General features: G+C 41.3%; 1 protein-coding gene across 1 annotated transcript in view; it reads right to left on the minus strand.

Moving 5' to 3' along the window:
• Positions 1-15936, minus strand: part of tns1b (tensin 1b) — a 101617-nt gene that overhangs the window by 62339 nt on the left and 23342 nt on the right. The window contains exon 3 of the mRNA XM_034693520.1: positions 4226-4267. Within this exon, the coding sequence (XP_034549411.1) occupies positions 4226-4267 (42 nt within the window). The remainder of the gene's footprint in view (positions 1-4225; positions 4268-15936) is intronic.

A 15936-nucleotide genomic window follows, 5' to 3' on the forward strand; every position in this document is an offset into this window, starting at 1 on the left:
CTCACGCCTGTGTTACGCCTCATCTGCAGATCTGCAGTGTATAACACATGGAGCAGAGTGGTGGAGTGAAGTCGTTCACTCCATCTGCGTGTGTATACGTGGTGTTTCGGCTGTGTTTACACCAAGTGGCAACCTCTGGTCTTGAGAAAGGAAGCTGAAGCAGAAGTGCTTATAACCGCAGTTCCTCGAGTGTCCACTTGAGGCTGACTGCAGAATAACCGGAAACCACATACACACTCATTCTAAAAAGAAGACCTTTGCAGCAGCAATAAACACATTTACAGCCTGGTATGAAGAATGTTTTGGTCTGAATAGCTCAATTCTCATTTCGCACACACTTTGTGTTGAAGATATTGAAATTATGAGTTTTGCATAATTAGGCTCTCAGTTGGCTTGACTTTCATGCGGGTGCACTGTAGCTGTTAGTGAGGAGGCTAGAGCCGCTTTAACTCCGCCTCTTTGCTTTATGTTAGGTTGACCGAAAGTTAGGTTGAGTCTTTTCAATATGTAAACAAATCAACATGATAAGAAGTAACTGCTGACAGAAAGCATGAGGGAAAACTATTTTACAGTTGACCCATGTTCCATCTGTTATCATAAAGGAGGCCGGCTTTATGACCTATACTGCAGACAGTCAGTAGGGGGAGCTCTAAGTGTTTTGTCTCCTCCCCTTCAGAAGCTACAGATCAGTTCATTGAACACATTAAAAACTCTACAGTTGTCTCTTTGACTCTTTCCTGGCACACCACTTGGCTGTAAGCTGGGCTGCTGCTAGCTTTAGCTCACTCAATTGTTAAAATCCGTCTTTGATTTGGTAGCATGGTTTAAAAACAAAGGTAAACTGAACACGCAGAGAAAGTGGTCCATTTGAGTGTTCGGTGTCTGGTTCTGGAAAACCCTAAACATGAAACTTATAATGTCAGATAGAGGAGTTTGGTTTGGCACCAAAGTGAAGAGAGTAATTTAAAAAGTCAAATCTGATTCAAATGACAGAAATCTGAGGCAGATACTGCTGCAGTGGTTTCACTTTCAGCATTTGTGCTCTGTTTACTTTGTATTATGAGTCTGTGTAACTTCAGTTGAACTTTTTCTCATAAACAGTCACATGATTTCAAACTTCATGTTTCTAGATTTTAGTGTTTACATCACAAAGAGAAAAATCCTTCTACATGGAGTCAACAAAAGCAAGAAGCAGAAGAGCACGAGACCGACAGACAAAAAGTGATCTGGTGAAGCGAGAGGAGCTCATGTAGTCATAAGACAAATCTCTCTGATGCTGCGAGGCGCTGAGGCGCGGCCAAACATCCCCACACGTCACAGCGTAACCACACAGTGAATGCCCGTGACCAGACAGCAGCAGCTGCACACACACACACACACACACACACACACACAGAAACACAGACAGATATACACTCATGCATACGGCAAGGATGTGTGATCATGCAGTGTGTGACGCTCACTTCATCATACCCGTATCATGGCGCTGTGTTTCTGGCTCTGCCTTTTAGTGAAGGTACTCAGCTTATCATGACCTGAGCCTGAGAGATTTGAATCTCTCTTAGGACTTTAACACAGAAGCTTTTTACTACACTGTCTGAGAAAAGTGAAGAAAAACATAAGAAATGCCAATAAAAGCAGTCGTGCACACACTCACACACACATTCACACACTCGCACACACACACACACACACTGCTGTGATTGTGTTTATTTTGGTCTTTGTGGATAAGGCGGGCATGGCTTTGGGTGGTAGCTCTAAATCTGTTCTTTCTCCTTCCTTTCCCAGACAGAATCCAAAGCATAGGAAGTTGTGTCACTGCTGCACAAGTCCATGCCAAACATGTATGTTATCATTATTTAGCGTGTGTGTGTGTGTGTGTGTGTGTGTGTGTGTGTGTGTGTGTGTGTGTGTGTGTGTGTGTGTGTGTGTGTGTGTGTGTGTGTGTGTGTGTGTGTGTGTGTGTGTTGACCCAAGAAGAACAGGGAGAAAGTCTTACATAATGAGGGTCTAACAGGTGACAGGCCGTACAGTTAGTGGAGTGTGTCTTATTACCTCACTTCATGGGGTCTGTGCTATGAAGCAGGGGTTGCTGCAGTAACTTAAGGGTTAACTCAGGTTTCAGTTCTCTGGAGGTGGTTCACTTCTGAGTGGGGTAGATAACCATGGTAATTTATGCTGAACACTCAATCTGCTCCAGAGCAGGTTATGTTTAGGATGAAAGATTATCCTCTGACAAACTCCGCCCACTGACCAATCAGTTCCCACAGAATGACCAGGACAGAGGATATACTAGTGTAATGAAAGTATGTGAGAGATTACATCAGCTACCTTAAAAATAATACAACACAAAACAACAGAATCATGTGAAGAAGAGATATAAGAACAGTTTCTTTACTGTGTTTCTCTGCTGATCTTGTGACTGTGACAGAGGAGTGCAAAAGTGCAGAAGGGGAAGAAGAGCTGAGGGATGAAATGCTCTAAATATATCCATGATGTTTTCCTCTGGGATTAATAAAAAAATATCAGATGTCATAAAATTCCCTCCAGACTCTGACCTGTGACCACCTCCTAAACATTTTTATGATTTTAAAAGTTTGGATTCTTGAGTTTCAACCAAAAACATTTCTTCAAAGCTCAACCTTGACCTTTGACCACCAAATATTATTATTAATGTTGGAGCCAAAACTGAGGATATTCTCTCCAGGCCTCAGCGAGTTACTGCTCTCCAAAGAATTTGAGAGGAACATTTGCCAGAAGAGTTTTTCTAGGACATTGTGATGCTGCTGTAGAGTTGACCCATTGTCATCATCTAATCCTATTAGACATATGATCCCCAAATTTCAATCTATCTTCAGGTTAAAATAGATATTTTTTTGTGTGTAAAGTGAAGATATGCCCTTCAGTTTTTTCTGGGATTTTGCATTTACATGAATATGAGAAATAACCAAAACTCATTGTGCATGCTGTTACTGATGGTGTTAACAAATAAACTCAGTGGGGAAGTGTAGTTCAACCACTCGGCAACCTCCGGCCGTGAGAATTGAAGCCAATGCGAAAGTGTTATAAACTGCAGCAACGAGTGTCCACTTGAGGCTGGCTCCGGAAGTACCGGAAACCACATACACGCCCATTCAAAAAAGACAATCTTTACAGCAGAAATAAACATGTTTACAGCCTGGTTCAAAAAACGAGTGTAGTCTGGATAGCTCATTTCTCGATCGGCACACACTGTATGGGGGGTGAATTTTTTCATAACACACCAATTTCAGGGATAATAAGATTTAGAGTTTCAATTATGGGCGGGAACACTGAGCTGTTGGCGAGGAGGCTCAGAGCCCGCCTCTTTACGTCACAATTGCTCAATAGCAGTATGTTGATTTCAGCATTTCCAATATTGCTCCCGCCGACGATTGTCTTCAAAACAGCGCTTCAGAAAGAGATGGGTGACGTCATGGATACTACGTCCATTATTTATACAGTCTATAAGTCCAACTTAAAGCTGGATCTAAAAGCCAAGGAGACCTTATTAGGTCCCAGTTCAGATAAGGCCACATTTGAGAAGTAACACCAGCTAGGCCTAGTGTAGTGAGGCTCCAATAAATCATTAGCCTGTGGAAGCATGCATCTTCCCACCACGCTGAAATCAGGCTATTTAAAGCAATGAATTCAAATGTTAAGCTCCATTACCTTTGAGTAGTGAGAAATGTTTGATGCCTTTCAAGATGACAGTTCTTGAGATGCACAATCTAACTGGTCATGATTAAGAGTCATGTTTAACACCTCCTCACATCACCTGTGCTTGTATTCCAAACAGCGATTTTGCTGTCTGTTTACAATATTTCAAAGTACTTCCTCAGAGCCAACATGTTGAAGCTCATTGTTGCCACATGTAGGCTGTTGCTGCCCAATCATATTTAATGCTGATTTTTTTATCTTCACATGCCGACAATTCAATGTCAAAGCTTTTATCTGCAGATCCCAAAATGATGCAGATAATATTGTGCACGCCTAAAAACATGCTGCTCCAGCCAGCTGGAGCGCCTCCATCCGCTCATTGTTCACAACAATCCTAACACAAATACAGAACCCGTCCACAAGTGTTTCAGAGGCGGATGAATCGGCTCCTTTAATGTAGTAATCCAAACAAAAGAGACGACTGGACCTGAGACAGAACAACAGAGAGTGAGGTTAAAAAGAAAAGTAACACCCAAGTTTAACTCACCATGGTGTCTACATGTTTGAGGGGGAGATCACTGCTCGGTGCCTGTGAAGAGAGACAAAAGAGGAATCAATACCTGAAACACTTCATACATCAAAATCTCTCCACCATATGCTGTGTTTGACGTCACAGCGTCCCCTCTCATGCTATGCTGAAGCTACACTCAGTGTCATTCTTTGCCCTAATGTGGCCTGGAGCAGAGCGGCTCCACCTTGAATGTGTGCGACCATCTATAATCCCTCTGTGCAAATATTTACACAAAGAGACAGGTCTACTTCCATTAGCCAAGAGCAGAGAGTCCATCCGTGGAACGCTCTTTTACAGCGCCATATACAGCTATAGACGGAGAGAGAGAGAGGGAGGGGGATCAAGGCAGCAGAGACAGAAAGAGGGGAGAGAAGAAAGGGGACAGAGAAAGAGAAGATGAGGGGGGAGGAGAAGAGAAAAGAGGGAGATAATGAGCAGTGGGTGGAAGCAGAGTCAGGACAGGCTCGGAGACAGAAACCAGAAAAAAGACTGAGACAGATGGACAAGGAGGCTTAGGGGTGAAGACGAGGAGAGATGAAGGTAGAGAGAAGAAAACATCAGAGCAACCTATGATGTCATGAGCATGTGTGGGCTTGGCTAACTGCAGACAACCACACATGCACAGATGTTACTTTCTAAATGAAGCATCACACAATCTGTCCAAGCAATATTGAAACCATCATTCATATATGTATGTGAAGCTGAGAGGACAGTTAATGCCTGTAGCACTTTTCATTACAGAAAACTATAGTGCTCATGATGTACGACAAATTATCATCGTGGCCAAAGACTGTTTAAAAAAAGTGGGTGTGGCCCCTTTAATGTCACTCATTGGTGGTGGACTTCAATTTTGATATTTTGGGTGTCACCATCTTGGTTTTCTCAGCGCTACACCTCAGTTGTATCTTAGCAGAATGTTTTGGTGTAGTCAATCACAAAGCAGCCACACCCTAAACCTCCCTTTCTTCATGAATCCCAAAATAAATGGGACTAAATGGGGTGCTGGTGGCCTAGCGGTCTAGGCGCCCCACGTATCGAGGCTATAGCCCAAAAACAGAACTTACAAAAAATAAATTGGACTAAATTTAGAAAATTAAATCCTGATACATTTTAAAGGACAACAAATCAATGATTGACTAGGAAAATGACAACTTAAGTAATAAACCAATCGAGAAGTCCGGCATGATCGAGGGGCTTTCATGCTGTTCTTTAGAGAGAGGACAGAGCAGTGCAGGAAACTATGAAATGAGGTTTGGGGATGACATACAGCAAAGGGCCGCTGAATTGAGGACAACAGCCCCTCTGCATGCATGGGGCACACGTCCTAACCACCAAGCTTAACTGGTCCTCCTCTTTAATCAGCTTGATAGCCCCCCCCCCCCCCCCCCCCTCCCGCCCTTACTCTCTGTCACTTGTGTGCATTGGCTTCACTTTTACAACCAGCCAGGCAACAGATAACATATTCCCTCTCTCATTAACCTAACCGAGCCGCCTGTCAGTCTGATGAGGTGAAATTTCATCTTTGTGATTATTAGTTGTTTCAATATTTGAGCAGTTTCCTGCAGATTACTGGACTGCTGACTTTTTTCTTATCTTGTATATTTAGTTTCCAAAAATGGCGGTTAGCATAGAACGGTCAGTTAGGATTGGGACTTTGGTTCTCTGAGTGAAGGCACCATCTCTCCACCCAGTTAAGACAATGTGTCCCGAGTCAATTTGTTCTTGCTGGGGACTTCAATCTCAAAATCTCACGCTGACACACAACTGTGTAAATAATTCAACAAAAGATTCAAACAGCACTGAACAAGCAGGGCTCTGTTGTTGTTGCTGTTTTTAAATTCTGTTTTTAGCTCAGGGTTATTACATTTTGGCAAATCAGAAAGAATTGAAGGCAGCAGGACTCTGTGTTAAAGATTAAATATAAAAAATAAATATGTTCTTGTTCATAGAATTAAAATACACTGTACACCAGTTTAGTTCACTGATGTGTTATTAATAACTATTGGAAGGTTATGATAAAGGAATAAAGTGAATCAGACTTTATAAACACAGAGATGATTAATGCTGTTAAACATTAAAAGTGATTCTCTGGTAGTCCTCACCGGACAGTCCCACACAGAGAGCTGGACTGAGACACAGAGGATGCTCCAGATGAATATAAACAGTGAGAGCAAAAGGGTAAATTACAGTCTGTCTGTAGAGGCCCCAGAATACAGACTCAAAACGCCCAGAGAGAAACCACCAACCAGAGAGAGAGAGAGAGACTAGAGCATCATCCTCGCTTTACCCCAAACTTCAGCCTGACAAGTGACACCACCTCGAGACGTGAAGACAATCAAAAGTAACAAGAATGAAGATTAAAGTACAAATACAATGCTTACACCACACAGTTGTAAATCTCTAGATGTCAGATCACCACTTGTCTGCAGAGTAGCTCTCTGACTGTGTGTGCTGTACAACACATGGAGCACAGAGCTTCTTCTAGGAATGAAAGAAAAGGAACCACCAGACCGATGTTTGAGCCTCTAAATGCAGAGGCTGTGGCCTGAATCTGCAGCCGCAGGCATTTTCACACAAATAGATCCTATTGTGCGTGCACACCAAGAAACACACACAGAGACACAAACAATTCTCACCATCATACTTTCTAGCATGTGCGTTTCCGCTTTGATGAATTGCGGCCAGATGGCTGGAGTGTGTTGGTGTGTGTGTGTGTCTGTGTGTGTGTTTGGTAGTTGAGACTTGTAATCAATTGAGAAAGCATGAGACAGCTTGGGAAGTTCTGTATCAGCACAATATTACACAGTGGAGGTGATGGCAGAGAAGACACTTTAAGGAGAACTCCTGCAGTGAGGATAGAGATGGTATCAAAACCTATTAAAAGTTTTTATTACTCATGATTGATCGTCTATATCTAAAGTGAGGGCTGGGTCTTTTATAGACGTAAATTATTTCATGGTTTCAAATCTCTGGCTATGAGCGATACCAAGTTGTCAGTAAACATAACCGTCTTGACCCTTGTCACACACAAGGTGTAAGCATCTGCAAAAGCTTTACTGAGAATCTACACAAATCTTTGATGTGAAGTTCAAATGATGGCAAGTCGTCTGATCAGTGCTGTGAAATCCAGAGTGCAAAACAGAGCACTGAATAATGGCTTGTTAGCTGTGATTCTCCCTCCAATATTATTGATGTAACCTTCTTTATTAGAGTTTAAATCTGTCCACAAATAGAAATAATTACGAGACAGTTATCAATCAGCTATCAGCGCTACAAACAGGTTTATTGAATAAAATGTTTGAACTTCTTTGTCCACTTAATGATAGAGTTAGCAACCAAACCCCGCTTGTTTTCCCTTTTTAGAATCTCTTTATTGAATCAAATGATTTATAATTCCAGGAACAAGTGATCAGGGGGAGTAAATGATGACAGAGGTGAAGAATAAAGGAAATAAGAAGCACAAAGCTGTTGTGACTGCAGCACTATCATAGTCATTAAGGCATGAGCAGCAACAAAAGATGATCAACACCGCTACACAGCAGGTAGTTTCAGGATGTTCAAATGCAGAACAACAGTATGAATCAAACAAACAAGACGATGTGAAAGAAAGGAAATGAAAAAGCTGAGAGCACTGCAGCTCCTGCAGAGTGAAAATCCAAACCTGATCAATGCACTACATGTGTATGCACACACTGATGGCCATGTTCATCCAGCTTCATACACAGTTTGACGGTGAATCTAACAACAGCTTCTTTATTGAGGAGAACAGAACATGGTTCATTGCAGATACTCAGATTCTCTGACTTGTTGGCACATCCTTCGCTCAGAGCAATGCCCTCACCTTGAGCCGAGTCAGCTGAGCATCATAATGCATTTGTTCCCATGAGAGGAGCTAAATGCAGCCTGTTTATCTCCTACATGGGAGCAGAATAGTAACAGGAATAATAATAGACAAATAGTATGATGAAATGTTGCCTCAATAGAAAACATGATTTGTATTTCCTGCCTGTAAGCTCAGGAGAAATAGTTCTGGGAGAAGGAAATTGTTCAATGATGATGACTTCAATGTGTGCTTACAATTACCGACATGAACCTACACTAATACTGACCTCCATACTGGACCATATCTATAAGGGATCTAACATTTTAGAGTAAATGGTGCTTTCCTGTGTGTTTAAAGACCTTATCATAAGCTTTGCATCAACTAACTGACACTGCTCCAGACAAGGCAGTAATCCCTGGATTTGACGGCATACCTGCCTTAAAGTACGTCAGACACAGCAAGAAACAAGATCCCTCGAAGAGAGATGTTTACCTTTCACCTTTGACCTTTCCGTACCCCTTAAAACCAGCTGTTCTTTAGATAGAAATTGAAAGTCATTCAGCTTGACATCTTGATGCAACCTGCTGTTATACTTTTAATCCAGAGACACTGATGATAAGTCATTGTGTCTTTGTAAGCATTAGCAAATGGTTTATTGTATTTAAACAGTGAAATAATACCTCTCAAGCCCCGGGGTGGATCCAGACTATTTGGACTGGGGTGGGCAAACTGGGTTACTGGCTTATGCAGGGGAAGAACAACAGAAGCATCTTTTCGGCTCAGTTCTTTAAGAACTCAAATAGAAGATCTATCTTGAAATTGAAAGAAAGCGTTTAGCCACCTGCTCAAGCAGCAACCTCCAGCCACAAGAATTGAAGCCAATGCGGAAGTGTTAAAAACTGCAGTTCATCGAGTGTCCGCTTGAGGCTGGCTCCAGAAGTACCGGAAACCACATACACACCAATTCAAAAAAGTCGATCTGTACAGCAGTAATAAACATGTTTACAGCCTGGTACAACAAACGAGTGTAGACTGGATAGCTCATTTCTCGATCGGCACACACTGTACGGGGGGTGATTTTTTCATAACACTGCAATTTCAAAGATATTAAGATTACAAGTTTTCCATAATGAGAGGCACAGCTGACTTGATTGACAGGCCGGAACACTGTAGCTGTTGGCTAGGAGGCTCAAAGTCCACCTCTTTACCTCTTACTAGCTTGACAGAAGTTATGTTGAGTTCAACATTTCCAATATGGCTGCCACCAATGATTGGCCTCAGGACAGCGTTTCAGAAACAGATGGGTGAAGTCATGGATACTACGCCCATTATTTATACAGTCTATGCACCTGCTGCAAAAAGTCCAAATTGTTACACTAAACTTAAGTCCCGCCTCTGACAAAGAAATAGCCAATCCCGATTTAGGATTTTGAGGAGCCTGGGGTCAGATGCAGATAAATATGTTGTTTTCTTCCCAGATGGAAATATATAATCCCCACCTTCACCAAACTTTATTGAAATCTATGAGCCTAAGCTAACCATGAAGATGTTTTCTATTGTGTACCTGTTTTGTGTAATCATTTGTTTCTTTGAGTTTTACACCAAACGTTGTTTACATGTTTAAACTGGTTTCAAATTGGCGAACCTCAGGGTTTGCTTACAACTTTAATACACAGACATTCAAAACCAAATAAATTAGATCCAGTGGTTAGAAAGGTGGAATTCCCCTTATTTCTCCTTTTCATGGAAGTAGTCTCATCTTTACACAATACACTGCTTGTTCTAAAAGTAACACCAATTACCTGTCACAGGACTGCGTTAGGACTGTTGTGCTCTGTTGATCAAGTTCATCCGTCTTTCTTAAAATCTCTCGAATGAAATCACAAAACTGACGGACACATTCACCACAGCCTCGTGTCTGCCATCTATAAGAACAACACATCAGAGTCACTTTCACCCAGCTCTCTTTATCGCTGTCACCATCATACCATGTGCTTTCTTTCACATGAGCACAGTGGCTCCTTTGACCAAATTACTAAATTATAGCCCGCGTCTTTAGGAAGGCAGAGGTAGCTAGCACACAGGGAGTTTCCCCCCCGAGCAGCAGGGATAAACGCAGCCTGAAGCTGAGCCCTCCAGGGAAATGACCCAGGGCTAAATATACAGCTGTGCATCTTTAGAGCTGGAGACACAGCCCTTTTAGCCAAGCCCGGTCAGCCTCAGTGTGGACAGCAGGTTGGTTAAAATCACTGCTTTGGGTGTGTGAGTGTGGGTGAGAGAGGAGGAGAGGGAGACAGACAGAGAGTGTTACTCTGAGAGGAGACAGACAGCACTGATTGTGAGTTTTGGAAGGAGTCAGTGTTTACATTCATCCAGAGAGCTGAGCATGCAAAAATTGATTCTGAATGAACAAATGTCAGAGAAGCTCAAACTGGGCCTTTGATTACACATGAGGTAGTCCAAAGGAGTTATCACAACACCAGAGTTATGAACTTCAAGATGATACTAGTAAAAATCACAAGATATTGAGACCGGTTTCATAAAACAGCAAAAAAAATTGAAATTTAATATCAACATATAATTTCCAACCCACACACATGTTTTTGTGGGAGTGTGGTAGTGTTTATTACTTCTTCAGAGCATCAAACAAAGTATTTACCCATTTTACTGCTTTGTACTTCATCTTAATGTCAATCAACCACTGCTGATATCTCTTACTGCCTGCAGCAGCTTTAGATTGAAAAAAAATCAATTGAGCTGTTGTTTTTGTAAGCTTTGCAATATTTCTGACCATACAATTCACATAGATTGTATCATTTTAAAGTCGTTATATTGAGAAGTACAAAAGGAAATCTAAAATGTTTGACAACCCTATTATAGGAGGTCCATAACTTTAGAAATTGCTCCAGTAGATTGCGTCTGCAAGCAGCGACATGGGCTGCAAAGGCTGAAATGTAATCCTATGCATCCACATGGAGTGCTCGTTTTGCTGGCAACAGGTTCAAAATGTTAAAAGAGGGATGACTACAGAAAAAGTATTTTGTTTGGGTAAGATTTTCTTTATTTTTTTTAAAGAAACAGCTAATAAATTGTTCTATTCAAGCTATGAAGCTCCATCAACAAAAACAGTAATTTTACATTGAATAACACAGGAGTTGCTGGTTTACCACTGCCTCCATGAGTAAACTGTATGTAGAACATTTTGTTTTGGACCCAAGCGTACCTTTTAAAAAACAAAATCACAACAATACAAATAATATAACTAGTTAATGGAGTAGGAGACAAGAAACTCCAATGAGCTGAATGGTAAATGTACTGTTTTTGTGTGTAGGGTTTGGTGGCGTTGATAAGGGCAATGTAAATGCCCATTTTTGTACATATTAGTCATTCAGGCTAAAATATATTTTTCAAATTGTTCCAGGATTAAAATAATGTTACTATTTAAGCCGTTCTGTAAATGTACTTCATTCTGTGTCTGATTCGTGGGGTGTGTGTTTCAGGCTTAATTAACTGACAGTCATGTCCGTCACATGCGACGCTCTGCTGTTGTTTGGTTTACCGCTCTGTGTCGATATGTCGGCATGTGAGTCAGACTGAGGGTGTGTGCTGAGAGCCACTCATCCTCTCCTCTCCTCCCTCCCTCTCTCTCTCTTTGGCCAGTCTGGCACATTTTTAGGACAATTGCTTACTTTGGAAACTTACACACACCCCACACTGGCAGCAGAGTGGCGACGCAGCAGCTCTACTCCCATGTTTACACTGTATCCTGGACAAAAGCCCGCGCTGAGAGGTCTTAGATCGCTTCACTTATGTTTCAACTAAACTTCTGTAATGATGCAGAAACTTTGATGAAATGTATCCAGCGTTTCTGGCAGGTGAAAGCATGAAAAATTAGAAGCTGAATATGAAATATCAAGCCGTCTTACACTATTTATTGTTTCAACAGAAATGCAAATGTTTTCTGATGTACAATATGAATCTGCTTCATGCCTTGTTGAATAATCCCAAATCAATGCAGGAGGAGGAAAGAAATGAAAACATCAATCTGATTGTTTTCTCTAAAATGTGATTTCCTGTTGTGGTTGACGGTAGATCAACCTCATATTAAATTACATTCAAAATAAATTCAGATCTTGTTTTGAATCATCAGGAGAAACAGCTGTTTGTGGTTACAACATCAGAAAGCGTTCTGCCTCAGGTACACTCATAAATAAAAGTGAATGACCTTAAAATACTTCCTTTTGTTTTTCTCTGTGCTGGACACTTGGAGATGCTCCTGCTGACTCGTTCAGCAGTGCCTTCTAGTGGGAAGAGACACAAACTGCAGGAGTGGACACTGACTGTCAGGATCATAGTTTACACCTGCAGCCTTTGTCTTTCACAATCAAATCCATCCCTGTATTTCTGCAAACAGATGCATTCACAGAGTCCCCTGATGAGCTCTAAGCAAACTTAAGGTTGACGTGGTCCTAATTGCTCCTTCAGGTCTGCTACTTTTAGAAATCTGAATATGTTTGTTTGCCTTTAAAGTAAAAGCACAGCTGTTTGGCAAAAGCCTTCACAAACGCTCTGAGACAGAAACTCTATTAGCTGCCTAAAAAGGCAATTTAACTTCACTAAAGTCAATCCTGAGCTGATTACTTCTTCAGTGTTCCAGATGCAGTGTTGAAAAGTTGATGTTTAAGTACAGAGAGAACAAACTGAACATTTGCTATCACCTGCAAAGGATGATGGTTCACCCAAGGTTTCTGTTTTCTCCTCTCCAATGCAATTTATTTTTATCGCAATCTGTTTATCTCGTTACCTTGGACTAGTAGCTTTTGATTAACTTGTTTCTGTTATCATGTGAAAAAAATAGTGTATAAAACCTTTTTTTAATACAATTCTTTGGAATTTTATTTAGATAATCAAATTATCTGAACTATACAAATATATTTTGTTTGTATTCTTTAAAATAAGATTTGGCTTATTGTAATAAATTACTACTTCACTGCTCTCAAAAAGTCACCAGCAAAGCACACACAAACACACACTTGCACAGAAACATACACGCACACACAAACACTTGCACAGAAACATACATGCACACACAAACACACGCACGCGCGCAAACGCACACACATACACACACACACACACACACCCACTAAAACATATACAAACAAACTCACACACACAGATGCATGTGCACACTCACACAGTCACACACAGATGCACATGCACACTAACACACAGCTGTTCCTGTCTCATGTTCTGTGCTCGTTCATCTGCAGCTTTCACACAGTCATGTCCCTCTAATGTAAACACAGTGTTGAGAGAGGAGGGGGTGTGTATGTTTGTGTGTATCCCATGGTTAAAGTTAGAGTTAGAGTGCGTGTATGGGTGTGTATGGGTGTGTATATGTGTGCGTGCGTATTGCTGTTCCCACCCCTAGGCTTCATAATTCCAAGGATCCCTGAGGACCAGAGGAGAGCAGAGTGGACGGTCCTTCGCTGTGGGAAAAACCCCTGAGCCGTCTGTGACCCTGAAGCACCTCTGACTCCTGTGTGTTTCTCACCCGCCTGTCCCCGCTCCTTCTGATACCGACCCCGCCGCTCTGTTATGTAACACAAAGCCTCTCCAACATGTGAGGGAGCGGAGAGGAACCTGCCAAGTATTTTTACTCTTTGGCAGTGTCTCAGTCTGTGTGTGTGTGTGTGTGTGTGTGTGTGTGTGTGTGTGTGTGTGTGTGTGTGTGTGTGTGTGTGTGTGTGTGTGTGTGTGTGTGTGTGTGTGTGTGTGTGTGTGTGTGTGTGTGTGAATGCAGAAAGGGTCTGCTCAGTCACACCCACCACTGCATACACACACACCTATGAACAAGTTGTTTTCTCTCATTATTTCTACTCTGCATATGTCCCTATAAGGCAATAACACAGAAACAGCAGAAAAATCACTTAATAAGAGCTAATCTGTGAGATATCTAGACTACTGCACTTCATCACTGCACTCTTTCTTGGCTGAACCTTTCGTTCATATGAATGATGAGGTGTTCTGTCCACTATGGGATTGTTTTTATAATTGAAAGGTATGCATGCAATGTAGATAGTCACCTTAACTACAAAAAAAGACTGTATGTCAGTGCCTTCAAAAATCATGCTAGAAGAGTAAATCTTAAGAGTAATCAGAGAGGTATGTTTCTGTTAAGGGACGCACAAAAAAGATCTCTTTCATGTAACTCATTAATGTGCTTTTATGTTATCATCTGTGTGATATAATATCTGCAAGTCACACACAAGAGTGGCACAATTAATCATGTTTTTCAAAGAGTTTATGTGCAAGGAATTCAAATCTTAATCATTTCACTTTCGTTGATGTTTTTCATCTCATTCAGTCAAAAAGAAAAGCTCACCAAAAGCTTGTTTGCTTTCTGTTTGGAGACTTCCAAGTAGTTGTGTGTCCATATATGTGACATATATTTGCAGAACTACATTTATATTGACTCATGAAATAACTTAAAGGATATCTATCCATGCTAGCAGCATTTGTGAGGCAGTGAGCGTGCACTCACCGTGATTTTCTTTTTTTTTGTATATGCAAGAAGCAAGCTGAAGTTCCTCCAGTGGCCACATGAGGCTCACTTCCAAAACCCAGGAAGCGCAATAAACACTCATATCAGAATGTCAATTTGGCAACAGAAATAAACATAAATCATTCTTTATTCCTACGTACTTTACGGGGTGATTTTTTTCATATTAGGGCTAAAAGTTCTTCATAAATATGCACGCTTGGTGTTGCTGAGTTAACTAACATGTAGTAGCATTTTAGCTGTTTTAAGGAGGCCTAAGACCTGCCTCAGCTCCACCTCTTCGGTGAGTTTGACTGAAAGTTACACTGGGTAATCATTTCCAATATAGTGACTGCCATTGTTGGGCTTCTTTTCAGAAACCAATGGGTGACATCACAGACACTGCATCCATGTGTTCACAGTGACAATGCTAGCATGTTGACGTTTGGTAAGTTCAACTGTTGGACTCTTTAAAATATAATTGTGATAATGGCTACATAAAAACTTTTTAAGAATTCCAAAAACTGTTATGGTTTACCCTTTGGTGGATTGTGAAGGTCTGTGCTTCATTTCATGGCAATCCATGTTTTAGTTATCTTGACATTTCACTGAAGACCACAGTCAGTTTGTGGTGGTACATGAGGAATAGTCAAGGGAGTGAGGTTAGGAGTCAATCTGTCAGTGTTTTACATAATTTCATGGTGATCCATGACAAAGTTTCTAAGATATTTCAAACTAAACCAAAGAGGTTGACCTTCTTACCAATATTGCCATCCCAGAGCCGTGCTGTTAGCAGTGAAACACTTGTTGGTTAGGTTAGAGGGAGAGATTGTGGTCATGGTTAGAGGAAACAACATTAACTGTTGGCAGAGAACCTCCTAACCAGCTGTCCTACTCAGTGAGAGGCTGTGTCATAATGCTGTTGTTTTTCTGGAAAGGACTCTTTTGAGTTTATTCCTGCAGAGGAGAAGGGTCAGTGTTTCCAGGTATATGTTACCTGAATGGGTCACCTTAGTATATTCACAATTTCGAAATTCCTGTTTTATCCATCTAAGATCCCCATCCACGACCAATGAACCAGGCGAGCTCTAATTTCTCTCTGCCCCTCACATTAGATTACCTGCAGTGCCTGACTCATGTTAAATTAAATATGAACTCATATTGCTGTTTAAAAGATATGTGCAGCTGGTTGCTGCCAATGTCACCCTGCCTTCATTTTGGATTGTTGTAAAACGCTGCGTCATTAAGAAGACTCACTCATACACAGATCACCTGTAGTGATCACAGAATATTCTTGTGTTCTTATTTGGATGTCTTTAT

This window comes from Notolabrus celidotus, chromosome 10 (genome assembly GCF_009762535.1).
Source record: "Notolabrus celidotus isolate fNotCel1 chromosome 10, fNotCel1.pri, whole genome shotgun sequence".
In the NCBI taxonomy this organism is placed as follows: domain Eukaryota; kingdom Metazoa; phylum Chordata; class Actinopteri; order Labriformes; family Labridae; genus Notolabrus; species Notolabrus celidotus.